The 15,797-nt window shown below is 35.3% G+C and overlaps 1 protein-coding gene across 1 annotated transcript in view; it reads left to right on the top strand.

Annotated features, from left to right (window-relative positions):
* Positions 1–15,797, top strand: part of pcsk5b (proprotein convertase subtilisin/kexin type 5b) — a 162,241-nt gene that overhangs the window by 137,594 nt on the left and 8,850 nt on the right. Inside the window, exons 23-30 of the mRNA XM_028456388.1 lie at positions 4,927–5,127; positions 6,120–6,188; positions 11,037–11,088; positions 11,168–11,313; positions 12,134–12,340; positions 12,491–12,574; positions 13,739–13,925; positions 15,308–15,522. Of these exons, the coding sequence (XP_028312189.1) occupies positions 4,927–5,127; positions 6,120–6,188; positions 11,037–11,088; positions 11,168–11,313; positions 12,134–12,340; positions 12,491–12,574; positions 13,739–13,925; positions 15,308–15,522 (1,161 nt within the window). The remainder of the gene's footprint in view (positions 1–4,926; positions 5,128–6,119; positions 6,189–11,036; positions 11,089–11,167; positions 11,314–12,133; positions 12,341–12,490; positions 12,575–13,738; positions 13,926–15,307; positions 15,523–15,797) is intronic.

Raw genomic sequence — 15,797 nt, 5'->3', positions numbered from 1 at the left:
GGTTAGGAAATTGCGATGTTTAGCGATTTGGGCTATGAAAAGCACAAAATGCTGACACTTTCAAACTTATTGGTACTGTAGGCTATCGGAAATTGAAAAACAAATAATTTATATGGGTAGGCACTGCCAACCTTGCCTACCCTGACTGCACATCACTGATTGTATTTGTCAGTATTTCCCCAAACCTCTGCACAGTGGGGTAAATATGATGAAATCAGTGAACAATAAAGAATGTGGAGTGATTTATGGTTCAGAATATGTTTTGCTCAGAACTGAAATACTTCTTGATAGTTTGCTTTGTACATATTTTACATGAGTTTATTTTATCATCAATTATTACCCCAAGAAATTTGTTTTTATATACTCTTTCAACATCCACCCCATCTACTTGTATCTGTACTTGTGTATTCTTATTGCGGTTGCCGAATAATATGAATTTGGTTTAACTTAAGTTTAATGATAATTTGTTTCTGTCAAACCACATTTTCAGTTTCAGTAGTGATCCTCCCCAGTAGTTGGTGTAAATCCTCCCCTGAACAAAAAATACTGGTGTCATCTGCAAATAAAAATAATTTTAATATTTTTGAAACTTTGCATATGTAATTTATATAAAGTATGAACAGTTTCGGACCTAATACTGTTCCCTGGGGGACGCCACAAGCAATGTCTAAGCATGACCATGAATATTCACAAATGTTCTGCGTGCGTGCGTGTGTGTGTTTGTGGAGTTAATTTCACAAACACACATCAGGAACTAAACTGGTTATTGGCACAGGATAGACTTCTATATTCATTATTATGTTTGTTCAGAAATGTTTCCGTCACTAAAACTTCTCAGACGCAGGGCCGGCTTTGGGTACAGGCGAACCAGGTGGTTACCTGGGGCGTCATCTGCTGGAGGAGTGCAAAAATTGAATTCTCAAAGTAAAATTTAAGAGATAAATAAATAAATAATAGATATGAATAATACATTTCAACCCATCCTTCACATTTACTTGACACTTTTTCTTTTAAATAAATAATAAAAAGAACAGAAAAGCTCAATATGAAAAATCTATGCGCTGACCCGCCAAAGTCTACTCCTGCCTGGAGCACCATATTACCCTGCTCAGACGCTCTACCAAAATATGTTGTTCATCTTGGACATACATATGTATGCAACCAGACATACTTCTGCAAATACATGTATCTTACCTAAAGTATAGCGACAAATCACATGAGAAGAACATTTGCTTACAGGGGAATGTATGAATGGAATCTACTTCTCAAGTAAATAATTCTGATGGAAAACCATTTTAAATTCAAAATTATTCTCAAAAAGTTTATTCAAACTTTTTAGCACCTTAGGGCTATGTGCAATACTGTAATATTTCAAACATTAATGCAGAGCAGGGTTTTCCAACCTTGGGGTCGTGACCACATGCAGTCACCTGAAATTTGAAGTAATAATAAAATTTTTAAAAATACTGGTTAGAATAAATTTTTTAAATGAATAAATTCACTTATTTATTCATTTTACAAAATTTTAAAAATACAGAATTGCACAGAAATAAATACAAAGAGCAGGAACAGGCAGAAAGTTCAAAGAGCTTAAATAATTATTAACATTTTCAAACAACTGTATTCTATACTTTCACTTTCTTAAATATAAATCTAGTTCAAATAAAATGCAGTAAAAAAATATCTGAGCTGGCACACCTTGTCATTTTGTGCAATCATACTGATACACTAATACATATTGTTTAAATATATTTATATATATTAGTGTATTAGTATTAGTGAACAAAGTGACAAGGTGTATACATTGTAAAATAAATATAGCTCTCTTAGTTAAACCAGCAACTTAAAGTATAGTGTATAATTCATTGAAATGCAGATAGTGCATGTTATTGCACGTGTCTGAGGTACTGTTATGAATAACATACTACCTTAAATTTTGGTTGAAAATCTTGGTATAACAAACATTTTTTACTTTAATCTGAAGCTACATTTAAGACTACACGTCAAAGTTTCATATTCAATTGAGTTTTTTTTCAGTTTGTTTTTTTTTACCAGCTCCACATAGCATCAGAAGATCACAGCTGAGGAAACCGTAACCTGACCATGGAGCTAAAGACTGTGTTTATCACATCCTCACAGACACTGTTATGGCTGTCAGAGTTAATGTATTTACACTAGACGTATACACACAAACACTCTCATATATATACCAGAGTAACCAGACAGCCAGGAGGAGATTAGGACCAGATTTACCACACACACACACACACGCACACGCACACGCACACGCACACGCACACGCACACACACACACACACACACACACACACACACACACACACACACACACACACACGCACACACACACACACACACACACACACACAGATTAGATGCCAAGGTTGTCAGACTGTGTTAGTAAATGTGGTTTCATTTAATTGCAGCTCAGTGTGAAGCTCAATGAGACAACAATAATAGCATGAATGAGCGATCCATCCATCTCACGCTTTGACACACACACACGCACACGCACACGCACACACACACACACACACACACACACACACACTGGCCTTCGATAGATTTATTTTTGTGATTTTCTTTGTATAACATGACTACTGTTAAAATCAAAGAGATGTGGGGGAAATATACATTCAGTAACTATTTAAATACATGTATAGTTAGACCAGGGTTTTTCAACCTTGGGGTCGTGACCCCATATGGGGTCGCCTGGAATTCAAATTGGGTCGCCTGAAATGTCTAGTCAACTATTTTTTTTTTTTTTAAATAGAACTTTCAGATTATTATCATTTTTCAAATTAAAACACCACATGCTGTATTTTATACATCCACTTCCTCACATAAAAATCTTGTTAAAGAAAAAACAGTATAAAATATATAGTATTTAAATAATAATAAATTTGATTCTTCTTTTAATGATTAAATAGTTAATTAAATAATTAAATAGTAATAAAAATAAAAATCATTGTTTTTAGAATTTTTTTTAGGTCATTCTTCTTTTTCAAATTGTGTAAAACACCACCACACAAACAACTGTATTGTATATTTTCACTTCTTCAAATCAAAATCTAATGGTGAAATATTTATCCTATTTTCACAATTATTATGCTTTATTAATAGCTATTTTTGTTCTTTTGACAATGTGATAAATCAGTTTTTTACGGGGAAAATTTTGATTTTTGGCACCTCTGCATTTATTGTAATATGTTTCCCAAACTTTCCACAGTCCCGTTCCTCCTTGAGACATTTAACCTGAAGCCATGTACCCCCTACTCCTGCACACTTAAAAAATATAATAATGTAATGCAGTGTGTTTCAACCATGGGGTTGTGACCCCATGTGGGGTCATCTGCAATTCAAATGGGTCCCCTGAAATGTCTAATCTCTCTCATAAGTCGAGGAAGTTCTGCGCGCGTGTGCGTGCTTGTGTGTGTGTTTGTGGAGCGAATATTTCCCCGATGTGGTGTCTGTTCCACCTGAAACTTTTTTGACAGCTTGCACATAGGTTGAGTGTGAACATGCATTATTTTGGACTCATTTGGTTTTGCCAAACGTTTATTTTAATTTTATTTAGCCTGGACGGCACATTCATGTTTACCCAGAAATTAAACCTATTCAGCTTTTGACCTCAGTTTGAGGGGGCGCTAGTGCACCAATCTGTTCATTTACAACCTCTAACAGTCAGTAGAAGAAGACCCTCCTCCAGTCCACAAAAGACGGTCAATATTAAAAACGTTTTTCTACTGCTAAAAGTTAAGTGTGTTGCAAAATGTTTATTTTTATTTGTTTTGAGATTACAGCTCCCAATTTCGATAGCATCATGGTACTTCGGGGTCCGTCTTTTTTTTCCCACTCAAATCTCACACATTAGGTGTGAGACACACGCATTTCAACCTTAGATTGTAAAAAGAATAAACGATGGACGCTCACGGGGTAGTGACGCTTTTATTTTTAGAGCTCCCCTGCTGACTGGCTGCAGTATAGGTCATAAACCCCGCCTCCTCAATGATAACAGATGGGATGTGGGTCAAACTACAAAGTTAAAATACGCATCACATAATTTTATTTTATACCTAAACAGTGCAGTGATTATTAGTTATTACCACCCTACATTGTGTTCAAGTGCTCATTTTTCTGTGGAGTTTGTTTTAAATAAGTTATTTGAGGTTGAAAAATGGGATTTTACGTCATATATGACGATGATTGACAGCTTCGGATCTTGCGTAGCTCTCTTTGTGAATAGCATAAGCAGTTAGGTCGTGAAGGAAAACTGAGACGCCATTAAACTTTTCCGTTCAGTTTTTTCATCTTTTTTGCACTACCAGTACTAGTAAAAGAAATACTGATTGAAAAAGTTATTTTTAATAATGTTTCAATTATTGTTCTGATTCAAATTATAACACCACACACGAAACAATCTTAAACAACTTTCTATACTTTCACTTTCTTAAATATGAATCTAGTTCAAATATAAAGCAGTATAAGATATAAGTATATCTATATAGCTGGACTCATCTTGCCATTTTGTGCACTAATCCTGGCAACAATAAACATTATAAAAAGCTAATTCTTGTCACATACAATGTAGCCCTAGAGTGCACTTTGTCTCTGAATTTTACCTATCCTGCTGAGAAATATTATATAATAATAAAATAATAATAATAACCTGTAACCATGGGTAGTCTTACGTCAGTAATGCATGGAGGCTCCTGACTGCTGGTTGATTATGTTCTATAGTTTTCCATTTTACATTTTTATTCATGTACCCCCTATGACAATTTGCATACCCCACTTTGGGAACCGAGGTTGTAATGTAACATTTTTTTTTTTCCCACGCTCTTTTCTTTTCTGGCATATGTGACTCCTCTCCTAATTTTTTCTCGTGGTTTCTCGCTCTGTACTCAGACAAATTTGGGGTGAGTCTGTACCTGTTTCACAACCAGTGTCGTGAGGCGTGTCCAGAGGGATTCTACCACTCACGATGGAAACGATGTGAGGCGTGTCTCAGTGAGTGCAACATCTGTACAGCTGTGGATCGATGCCTGTACTGCAGCCCAGGACACAAGCTCAGAAATGGTCTCTGCATCCCACTGGAGTGTAGCACAGGTGATTTTACTGCCTTAATACAAGTTTAAATAAATAAATCTACCTTTTAATATTGTATAAATACTTTGGAAAATGGGCTTTTTAGTTGGTCTTTACATAGAAAATCCTTCTTAAACATTTTACTAATGTTATATTTGTTCATTAAATATGTGATGCTCATTTTTAGGCTCTTCAAACCACAGATATATTTCAATTAGAACATTTTGACTTTATTCTCAAAATGTCAACTTTAATCTCGACAATTTGATTTTAATCTTGACATTACATTTTAACTTCATTCTGGACATTAGACTATTTTCTGACATTTTGACTTTAATCTCAATATTTCGACTTTATTCTCGTCATTTCGACTTTATTCTCAACATTTCAACTTTAATCTCAACGTTTCGAACTCATTCTCAACATTTCGACTTTATTTTCAAAATTTCAATTTTATTTTCATCCTTTCAATTTTATTTTCATCATTTTGAGTTTATTCTCAACATTTCAACTTTAATCTCAATATTTCGACTTTATTCTCGTCATTTCGACTTTATTCTCAACATTTTGACTTTATACTTAACATTTCAACTTTATTTTCATCATTTCAACTTTATTTTCATCATTTTAACTTAATTTTTTTAATTTTTTTAACTTTAATTTTTGTCATTTCGCCTTCATTTCCATCATTTCCCCTTTTTTCTCGTCATTTCAACTTTAATCTCAACATTTCGAATTCATTCTCAACATTTCAACTTTATTTTAGTCATTTCAACTTTATTTTCATCATTTCGATTTCATTCTCGACATTTCGACTTTATTCTTGTCAATTTCACTTTAATCTTGTCATTTAGACTTTATTATTTTACCCATCAAAATTGGCCCTAATCCTCTTCTCTAACATTGTGGTACTTTCACGTTGAATGATTATTTGAAACTATGTGAGCTTTAATGCTATAATATTTGCTTTAGTCTTCTTTTTGAAACTGTGGATTGTTCCACCTGCTCTTCAGGCGAGGTTTCAGATGCTGAAAATGGTGATTGTCTCCCCTGCGATGAGGGCTGTGAGAGTTGTAAACGCAGTAAGTATGACATCTTTTCTGTCGACTTCCTCATCAGCGAAACAGCAGGGGCTGCAGCTTGGTGTGCTGACGCTTCAAAGTCAGGAGTAAAAACATGAGGAATCAGTAGCCAGTGAAACAGGCCCTGATTGTGTTTACTGTTTGTCTCACTGCTAATGACGTTTCCTTCTCTCTGTCTGTCACTGGGACACACAGAGATGGGCGAGCATGTAATCAAAGTATGCAACACATGAAAATGCATTTCACACTAAAAGTTGTGCGTCTGCACTCAGTAATGATGCTGCCACACATTGTTGATGTGAATCACTCTCAGTGCTGTAGGATCCCAATTACTGCACATGCATAAATGAACCTAAAGCAGCTGAGCTTTGTTTGGAAAACGTTCAATGTTTTATAATTAGTCAACTTTAAATTGTGCAGCACTCACCATGGTGAAAAAACAACAACAACAACAACAAAAACATCTTAGGGCAGGGGTTTTCTACCTTGGGGTCGAGACCTCATGTGAGGTCGCAGGAAATGTCTAGTAATTAAATTAAATTCAATTCAACTTTATTTGTATAGCGCAATTTACAACAAAGTCATCTCAATGAGCTGATCAAAATAGTTTCTTTTGATTATCTTTCCTAACGCCTTTACATTCATAGTTCCTCTTCATTGAGGTGTTGCTAAGTCTATCCTGCCCTTCCTTATTAAGGGCTGGTGACCATCCCAATTGTAGAATATAATACATTTATTATTTTATCTTTTGCTAAAGAAATAACAACCCAAAAAATAGTTGTCACAAAAAGATCACACTATATGTAGTGTTAACCTATGCAGACATGGTGAAATAAATAAATAATGATGAGCAAACTCTCATTAAACATCTGTGTTTTGGACCCAAACTGAACTGGGTGCAACATTTCATAAAAACGACTTCAATGTTGTAATGATAGTAGTTGTTATCGGAGGTAGTTTGAGGTGAACACAAGCTGTTATTATGTCGTTATTATGCATTCTGTGCTAAACGTCCTCCGTGCACCCTTGGCTCTCACTTGTCGCAGATGATTGGTCTCATGAAATGATGTTTCACAGGTTCATGGAGAGGAAGTGTGTGTGTGTGTGTTCATTTGTGTGTGTGTGTGTGTGTGTGTTCATATGTGTGTGTGTGTGTGTGTGAGGTGCCAAACTCCTGAAACACAGTGTGCAATATTAATTGTGAAGAAAACTATGATGGTTTGTGTCTGTGATCGTCTTATCCTCAAGTACCATTGATTACACTCTGTGACGGGCGTTCTGGGTTTCATTTACCTTTCATATTGAGACCAACCTCAACCTGTGTGTGCGTGTGTGCGTTGTGTGGTTTATTAGAAGTTGTCTATGGTGATACTATTATGACTTACGATTTTAATATTATTTAACTTTTCCTAGTTTTTTGTTCTATGTCATAATTCTGAGATACTAAGTCATAATTATGCAATAGTAAGTCATAATTACAATATTTCAAGTCATAATTATGACTGAACAAAACAAAAAAACTAGGAAAAGTAAAATAATAAGAATAAGAATAATAATAATTATTATTATCATTATTATTATTGTTATTATAAATCATTAGTCATAATTATGAGATGCTAAATCATAATTATTAATTAAAAAACAAAAAACTAGGAAAAGTAAAATAATAAGAAAATCTTATACCATAATTATGAGATGCTAATTCAAAATTAAGAGATACTAAGTCAGAATTATGAGTTGCAAAGTCCAAACTTTGAGATACTAAGTCATAATTATGAGTTGCTGAGTCATATTTATGAGATATTAAGTCATAATAATGAGATACTAAGTCATAAATCTCAGTTTCAAGGGTCCAGAAATGTGACCTACTGCCTTTTTTTATGGTGGACAAAATGACATCAGCTCACTTCATTCAAATAGTCAAACTAACATCCCGTTCAGAAAGGTACACAAATAATTTTTTTCTTCCTTATCAAAAAGTAATTATTGAAAAGATATTGTTCTTTTTAAAAATAAAGGAAGTGATTTATTTTTTTAAGAATAAGGAAGATTCAGCTTTTAGATTGAAAAACACAAGATCTTTTTTGTGACGAGTCCTGAACAATGTGTTCAGAAACTTGTGTTAAATAAATCAGAGGCTTCCATTTCTGTCTTTAAATGGGATTTAATGCTCTCTCCTGCAGTAATATCTCAAAATATTTGTGACTTTATCCATTCATCTTCAATAGTTGGTAAGACATTTATCAAACATGTTTTTATCCTGAAACCAGATAAAACAACAGTGTGTCTCAAGTCCATCAAAACAGTTTTCAGTGACTTTATGTTTGATTAAAACAACTACAAACATAATGTGAATATCAGCAAATAAAGAATGAATAGGTGTAAAGCAGAGATTATCTTTTACTACGCTGGGGCCACAAAAATGTGATATAGTAACTTCCAATCTGAGCATAAATACAGGAAACAACAAAGATTTTGTGTTTTTGTTGTTGTTTTCTAAGTTTTTGCCCCTTTCGCACTACTTTTGGCCACATTTACAATTTCTGCCTCCACTCGCTCATCAAAACAAAAAAACACGTAGTGGATCGACCCACTTGGAGTCAACGGCCCACCGGGACGATGCCTGGTATACCAGATGGGCTGTCCATCCCCTGACTACCTGTCACCTATTGCTTGGATATTGTTGGTGCCTTATATACTCTACATGCTTTTATATCATTTAAAAATGGAAAAGCAAAGTAGCACTAATGTTGAAATTGTTCAATTCCCCACCTGTGCGGCCCACTTGAGATCAAACTTGTCTGTATTTGGCCCCCGAACTAAAATGTGGGTTGTCCTCTTAACGTACTGTGCAGATGTTTGATTTAACTTTGTGCTGAGTCTGAGAGGAAAGCACTTTAGCAGCAGTAAATAGTAGCAGCTCATGGAGCGTGTAAGTGAATCTGTGAACAAGTGCTCACACATTCCACAGGTGAATACCTCAGGATGTGAGCACCAGTTGACCACACACACACACACACACACACACACACACACACACACACACACACACACACACACACACACACACACACACACACACACACACACACACACACACACACACACACACACACACACACACACACACACACACACCTCTTCTGGTTACCACAGTTAATATTCATGCGGGCACTATTCACTGCCTGCAGGCATGATTTCCGGCTCTTCTCTCCTTGTCCCTCCCACCTCTGCTTTCTCCCAGTCTCCTGCTGGATGAGTAATGGCTTCCACAGGTAGTGGCTTGTCCACTGCATTGAAGTGCAAACCTGTGCGGTGTTAAATTGCATGTGCAGGAAGCAGAAGTTCAGGAGGAATGAGGTGTGGGGGTCACTGCAGGATAAATCTACCAATGGATGAATGGAATATCTCCAGAAGAAGCTTTTTTAATAGTGTTCTTCATCATATTCTACGTCCACTGTGTTCACTTCCCCTTCTACAAGAATTAACTCTGAGTTTCTGATGTAAAACAATGACTTACCTTATTCCTAGAAGCGCTACTGTAGACATGACATGACTATAGTCCAACTTCCTATAGAAGTTGTCTATGGTGATACTGACTTACGATAGTATTATTATTATTTTACTTTTCCTAGTTTTTTTTGGTTTCTTTGTCATAATTCTGAGATACTCATTCATAATTATGTGATACGAAGTCATAATTTGACGCTGTCATAATTATGACTTAAAACAAAAAACTAGGAAAAGTAATAATAATAACAATAATAATTAATTTTAAGTCATACTTATGAGATACTAAGTCAATATTACCTGATCATAAGTCATAATTATGAGATACTAAATCATAATTATTAATGAAAAAGCAAAAAACTATAAAATGTAAAATAATGATAATAAAATCTTGTCATAATTATGAGATGCTAAGTCAAAATTAAGTGATACTAAGTCATAATTATGAGTTGCTAAGTCCAAATTTTGAGATACTAAGTCATATTTATGAGATAGTAAGTCATAATTATGTGATACTAAGTCATAAATAGGAGATACTAAGTCATAATTATTAGTTGCTAAGTCCAAATTTTGAGATACTAAGTCATAATTATGAGATACTAAGTCATAAATATGAGATACAAAGTCATATATATGAGATACTAAGTCATAATTATTAGTTGCTGAGTCCAAATTTTGAGATACTAAGTCATAATTATGAGATACTAAGTCATAAATATGAGATACTAACTCGTAATTATGAAGTAAAAAAAAAAAAGAAACGTAAAATAACATTAATAAAATCTTAAGTCATAATGATGGGATACTAAGTCATAATTATGACTTAGCATCTCATAATTATGAGATATATATGACTATATATGACTTATGACTTAAAATTATAACAGAATTATTATTTTACTTTTACTAGTTTTTTTACTGGTGGGAATGGGTAGGATTGGGTTTCCTATGGAAGATATTAAGTCATAATTATGACTTAGTATCTCATAATTATAATTGTTTTTTACTGGTGGGAATGGGCTTCTATACTTATCAGTACAAATATTTAGAAAATTATTATGTTAGATATTATGCTTTAAAAAGTCGGAAGCATTTTCTAAAATAGCAAAGTGACGTTAACAGCTCTGTTCACTAGGTGTGATCAGAGCGCCTCCTGCTGGTCATTAAACAGCTGTGAACCTCATTGGCTGCAAATATCAACCTTTACAGCTGTTTGTTGCTGTTGCCTGTGTGACATGCTGCAGCTTTAATATACTGTACATCGATAATGATCAATGTTGTTGCTCATTGATTTGAACAGAAAGTGATCATTCTTCATTGATATGATCTTTTCTTCAGGTGAAAAGGACCAAAAGACCATTTGCCTGAAATGTGAACAGGGTTTCTACCAGTAAGTCTCTGCAGCTCCACTCTTTTCTTTCCTCCATATGTTCTGTGTCTTCATGCACTCTTTCTCCCATTGATGCCAGGTTAGACAGTGACTGCCATCACTCCTGTCCTGATCGAACCTATAATCATAACGACAACATGACATGTGCTGCATGTGAAGACAAACACTGTGAGGTCTGTGACCAGTCCCAGTGCTACTGGTGTGAAGAGGGATTTGTTGTTTTTGGTAAGAACACTAGGTTTAGAGTTTAGACAGGGGACAATTTATCCCAGCGAGGGCCACATCATCAACATTTAGAATGACCAAAGCTAACGTTATATGGTTTTGTGTATTTTTGTTATTTTGTATATTTTTGTCTAATTTTTCTGGTTTTTTTTTTTTTTGTGTGTTCAGAGTTTTTGTGTAATTATTTTGTATTTTTGTGCTCATCTTGTGTGTTTTTGTAATCATTTTGTATATTTTTGTATCTTTTCTGTTATTTGTTAGTGTCTTTGTTGTGTTTTGCTTTTTTTGGAGTCATTTTTGTGAATTATTGTTACCGTTTTCTCAATTTGTGTTTAATTTTTTATATTTTTGCAGTCAGTATGTTTTGTTTTTTATCCCAGAGAGGGCCACAATGATGTGAGAAACACATTATCAACGTTTAGAATGACCAGATGTTTTGTGTTTTTTGTTGATGTTGTTGTTGTGTATATTTTTGTCTGATTTTTGTGTGTTTTTGTTGTTGTTTTGAGTTTTTGTGTTATTATTGTTATTTACAGTATGTACACATCTTGTATGTTTTTGTAATAATGTTGTGTATTTTTGTAATTTTGTATTTTTTCTGTTTATTTTAGTGTTTTTGCTGTTTGGTTTTTTTTGCAGTCATTTTTGTGCATTGTTGTTACCATTTTCTCAATTTGTCTTTTATTTTCTATATTTTTTAGGGTCAATTTTGTGTTTTTTTTTTTTTTTTTTTGTGATTTTGTGTTTTAGGAGTAATTTTTTGTCTTTTTTTCTGTGTGTGCGTGTGCGTGTGTGTGTGTGTGTGTGTGTGTGTGTGCAGGTGGAGAGTGTGTGGACCAATGTGAGGAAGGTTTCTTTGTGGATGAGGAGGCCCTTGAATGTGAGCCCTGTCACAGTGACTGTCGTAGCTGTGGAGGGCCACGATACGACGACTGCGACTCCTGCGAAGACGACTTTACTCTGAAAAAAGGGGAATGTTTGGAGGGCAGAGAGAGAGCTTTATGTCCTGAGAATCACTTCAGAAGCAGTACGTTTCAACTTCAACGTCATCATAAAACCATTTGCTCCTCTAATCGTTGCTAGTTTATAATGGGTGCCATGTTTGCTGTCAGAGTTTTATTTATGAGGAAGGATTGTTTGTGCTTGTGTCATTCCTGACTTCTTGTTTTCTGTTCAGATGAGAATAAATGTGAGTTGTGTTCCTCCACCTGTAAAACCTGCTATGGAGCAGGAAAGGACGACTGCAGCAGCTGCTACTCAGGTTAAAAAAACACTTTCTATCAGGACTATATGATACGGCCAGGGTTGGAGTCAATTTCATTTTTAAACTAGAATATTTGCATTTCCTGAAGAAATTTCAAGTGAAGATACAGGTGCTGGCCTGCGTCGCACTGCATTAGCATTAAACTGGCATTAGCATTAGCCTAGCAATATCATTAGTCTGGCATTAGCACTAACTTAGCATGAGCATTAACCTAGCATTAGCATTAACCTAATGTTAGCATTAGCCTAGTATTAGCCTAACATTAGCATTAACTTAATGTTAGCATTAGCATGAACCTAGCATTAGCTTAACATTAGCAATAGCCTAGCAATAGCATTAGCCTGGCATTAGCACTAACCTAGTATTAGCATTAATTTAATGTTAGCATTAACCTAACGTTAGCATTAGCATTAATTTAATGTTAGCATTAACCTAACGTTAGCATTAGCATTAACCTAGCATTAGCAATAACATTAGACTGGCATTCGCACTAACCTAGCATTAACATAAACCTAGCATTAGCATAAACCTAGCATTAGCACTATCCTAGCATTAGCATTAACCTAGCATTAGCACTAACCTAGCATTAGCATTAACCAAGCAATGGCTTTCACTACCTCATCTTTTCACTGAGCAGATCCATTCAACTCATGCACGTAGACACTTCCTTCACTCTCAGTCCTTACGACAGAGCTACTTGGACATGATATTTGAATGTAAACCAACCATACAACGTTTGTTAAATATTTTAATAGTACACATTTAAACATGTGACTGTATTGTGTTGTTTTTAATTGGATAAAAACACAATACACAATATTAACAATCAAAAACCAAACAGGAAATAAGACAAAAACCAAAATAAATCGGAATTGTCTCAAAACATAAATTTGTAATTCTTTTTAAATATCTGGGTTTCAACCTTTTAAATAGTACACAAACTGTCGTAAAATAAGCCGACAGGATGGTGACGCGTTTCGTGCATGCGAATCTGAAACAATCAGGCCTTTGGGTAGTGACAATGGCATTAGCCTAGCATTAGCACTAATCTAGCATTAACATTAGGCTGTATGGCGCCTATAGCCTTAATTGCCTATATAACGGGCCGGACCTGGCGACCTAACAAATGATTTCAGATTTTTGTTTCATCCGGGCCTTCAGGTCGTTTTCTGACAGCTCAACAGACGTGTGTATCCCGCTGTCCTTCTGGAACGTTTGCCAACCAGACATCTGTGCAGTGCCAGGACTGTATGACGGGCTGTGCGATGTGTCAGAACAGCCAACAGTGCCAGGAGTGTCGCAGTGGGATGTACCTGCACCATGATGTGTGTGTGCTTCAATGTCCAAGGTACCAATTCTTCATGTTCTACATTTGTATTTGTTGGTCTACATACTGTACATGTGTGTGCAGAGGTGGACTGGGACAAAAATTCAGCGACATACGTAGAAGTCGTTTTGAAATCAGTGATTCTCAACATGTGGTGTTTTATGTTTCATTTGAATTATTTCCCCAGAAAACCTAAAGAGGGGGAAACTTTTGAATCCCTTTTTACCGATTTCCTTTGGTCATTTTGCAACTTCCTTTGTCCAATTTTTGCACCTTTTCAAAAAGTTCGCAAACTTTTTTCAGACTTTAGCTATATTTTTTGCCAATAAATATCCCTTTTTTCCCCTCGTTTTTGTCCATTTTTGCAAGTTCTTTTTGACTCTTTAATCAAATTTTTGTCCTTTTTTAAATTTTGTTCTCCAATTTTCATCTAAATAAGCTACTTTTGCTCAATAAATACCACTTGTTTCCTTTCTTCCCTACATTTTGCCTTTTTTTGTTCTACATTTTTGCCCCTTTTCACTATTATTTGCCAAATTTTGCTCATTAAAGCTATCCTTTGCCATTACATACCACTTGGTTCCTCTTTATTTGCCCATTTTTTTGCCCACTCTTGACTGTTTTTGTCCCATTTTTGTCCCTTTTTAAAAAGTTCTGACACTTTATTCAGACTTTAGCTATACCTTTTGCCCATAAATATCCCTTTTTTTCCTATTTCTTGTCCATTTTTTCAAGTTCTTTTTGACACTTGTTTCCTTTTTTCCTTACGTTTTGCTTCATTTTGTTCCACATTTTTGCCCTTTTCACTATTGTTTACCACATTTTTCTCACCCTTTGCCATTAAATACCACCTGGTTACTCTTCATTTGCCCATTTTCTGGCCACTCTTGACTGGTTTTGGCCCATTTTAGTGACTTTTCACTATTTTCTTGCCACTTTTGGATCATTTTTGGCCACCTGTTACTAGGGCTGCACAACTGATCAAATTTTAATCGTGATAACGATTTTGTTTGCCACGATTAAATTAACCCGATTGTTCGCAATATTTACATTTCAAATACGGGCTCTGCACTTTGTAATAGTGTATTTATTCAGTTAGCCTTTGATACATTTTAAATTCTTGGGCTACATTTTTTAAATATTTTTTAATCATAATTCCATTTTAATACTTTATTTTGCACTGTAAACTGTACACATGTTTTTGTTCAAAAGTAGTGTTTTAAAAACTAATTGTAACTATAATCGTGATGACAATATTCTGTCAAATAAAAGTGTAGTGGACCGGCCCTCTTTGGGTCGACGGCCCACTGGGATAATTTCCCTGTATGCCAGATGGCCTGTTCACCCCTGTGTGTGTGTGTGTGCGTGTGCGTGTGTAATGCCATCTTGTGACTCTTTCTTAGAGGGTTTCCTCTCGGTGGCGTGTGCCAACCATGTGCCCCAGACTGTGGATCGTGTGAGGAAAAGCCCACGTACTGTCTGAGCTGTGAGGTCCAGTACTTCCTGTTAGATCACTCCTGTGTGGGACACTGTCCTCTGGGATACTTCGCTGGTAACAAGGAGTGCCATCGCTGCACAACTCACTGTGACGAGTGCAACCAGGACCTAATGTGCAGGAGTATGTAGAAAACCATTCACACTTTGCCTTTATCTAAAGTGACCCATCATTACTTTTTTCAAAGTAATGATGGGTTAAATGTGTTGATGATTTAAAGTATTTACATTACCTACTACCAGTGTTTGGAGTAACGGCGTTTAAAATAACAGCGTTTTTTTTTCAGTAACGGGGTAATCTAAGGAATTACTTTTTACGCCATTACAACGCCGTTATCGTTACTGAACGTTAAATGCGGTGCGTTACATGTATTGGTTGAATAAACTGTGATCAGAAAG

Source organism: Gouania willdenowi, chromosome 9 (genome assembly GCF_900634775.1).
Source record: "Gouania willdenowi chromosome 9, fGouWil2.1, whole genome shotgun sequence".
Classification (NCBI taxonomy): Eukaryota; Metazoa; Chordata; class Actinopteri; order Blenniiformes; family Gobiesocidae; genus Gouania; species Gouania willdenowi.
The sequence above is the reverse complement of the archived record's forward strand: the minus strand, read 5'-3'. Positions and strand labels throughout refer to the sequence as shown.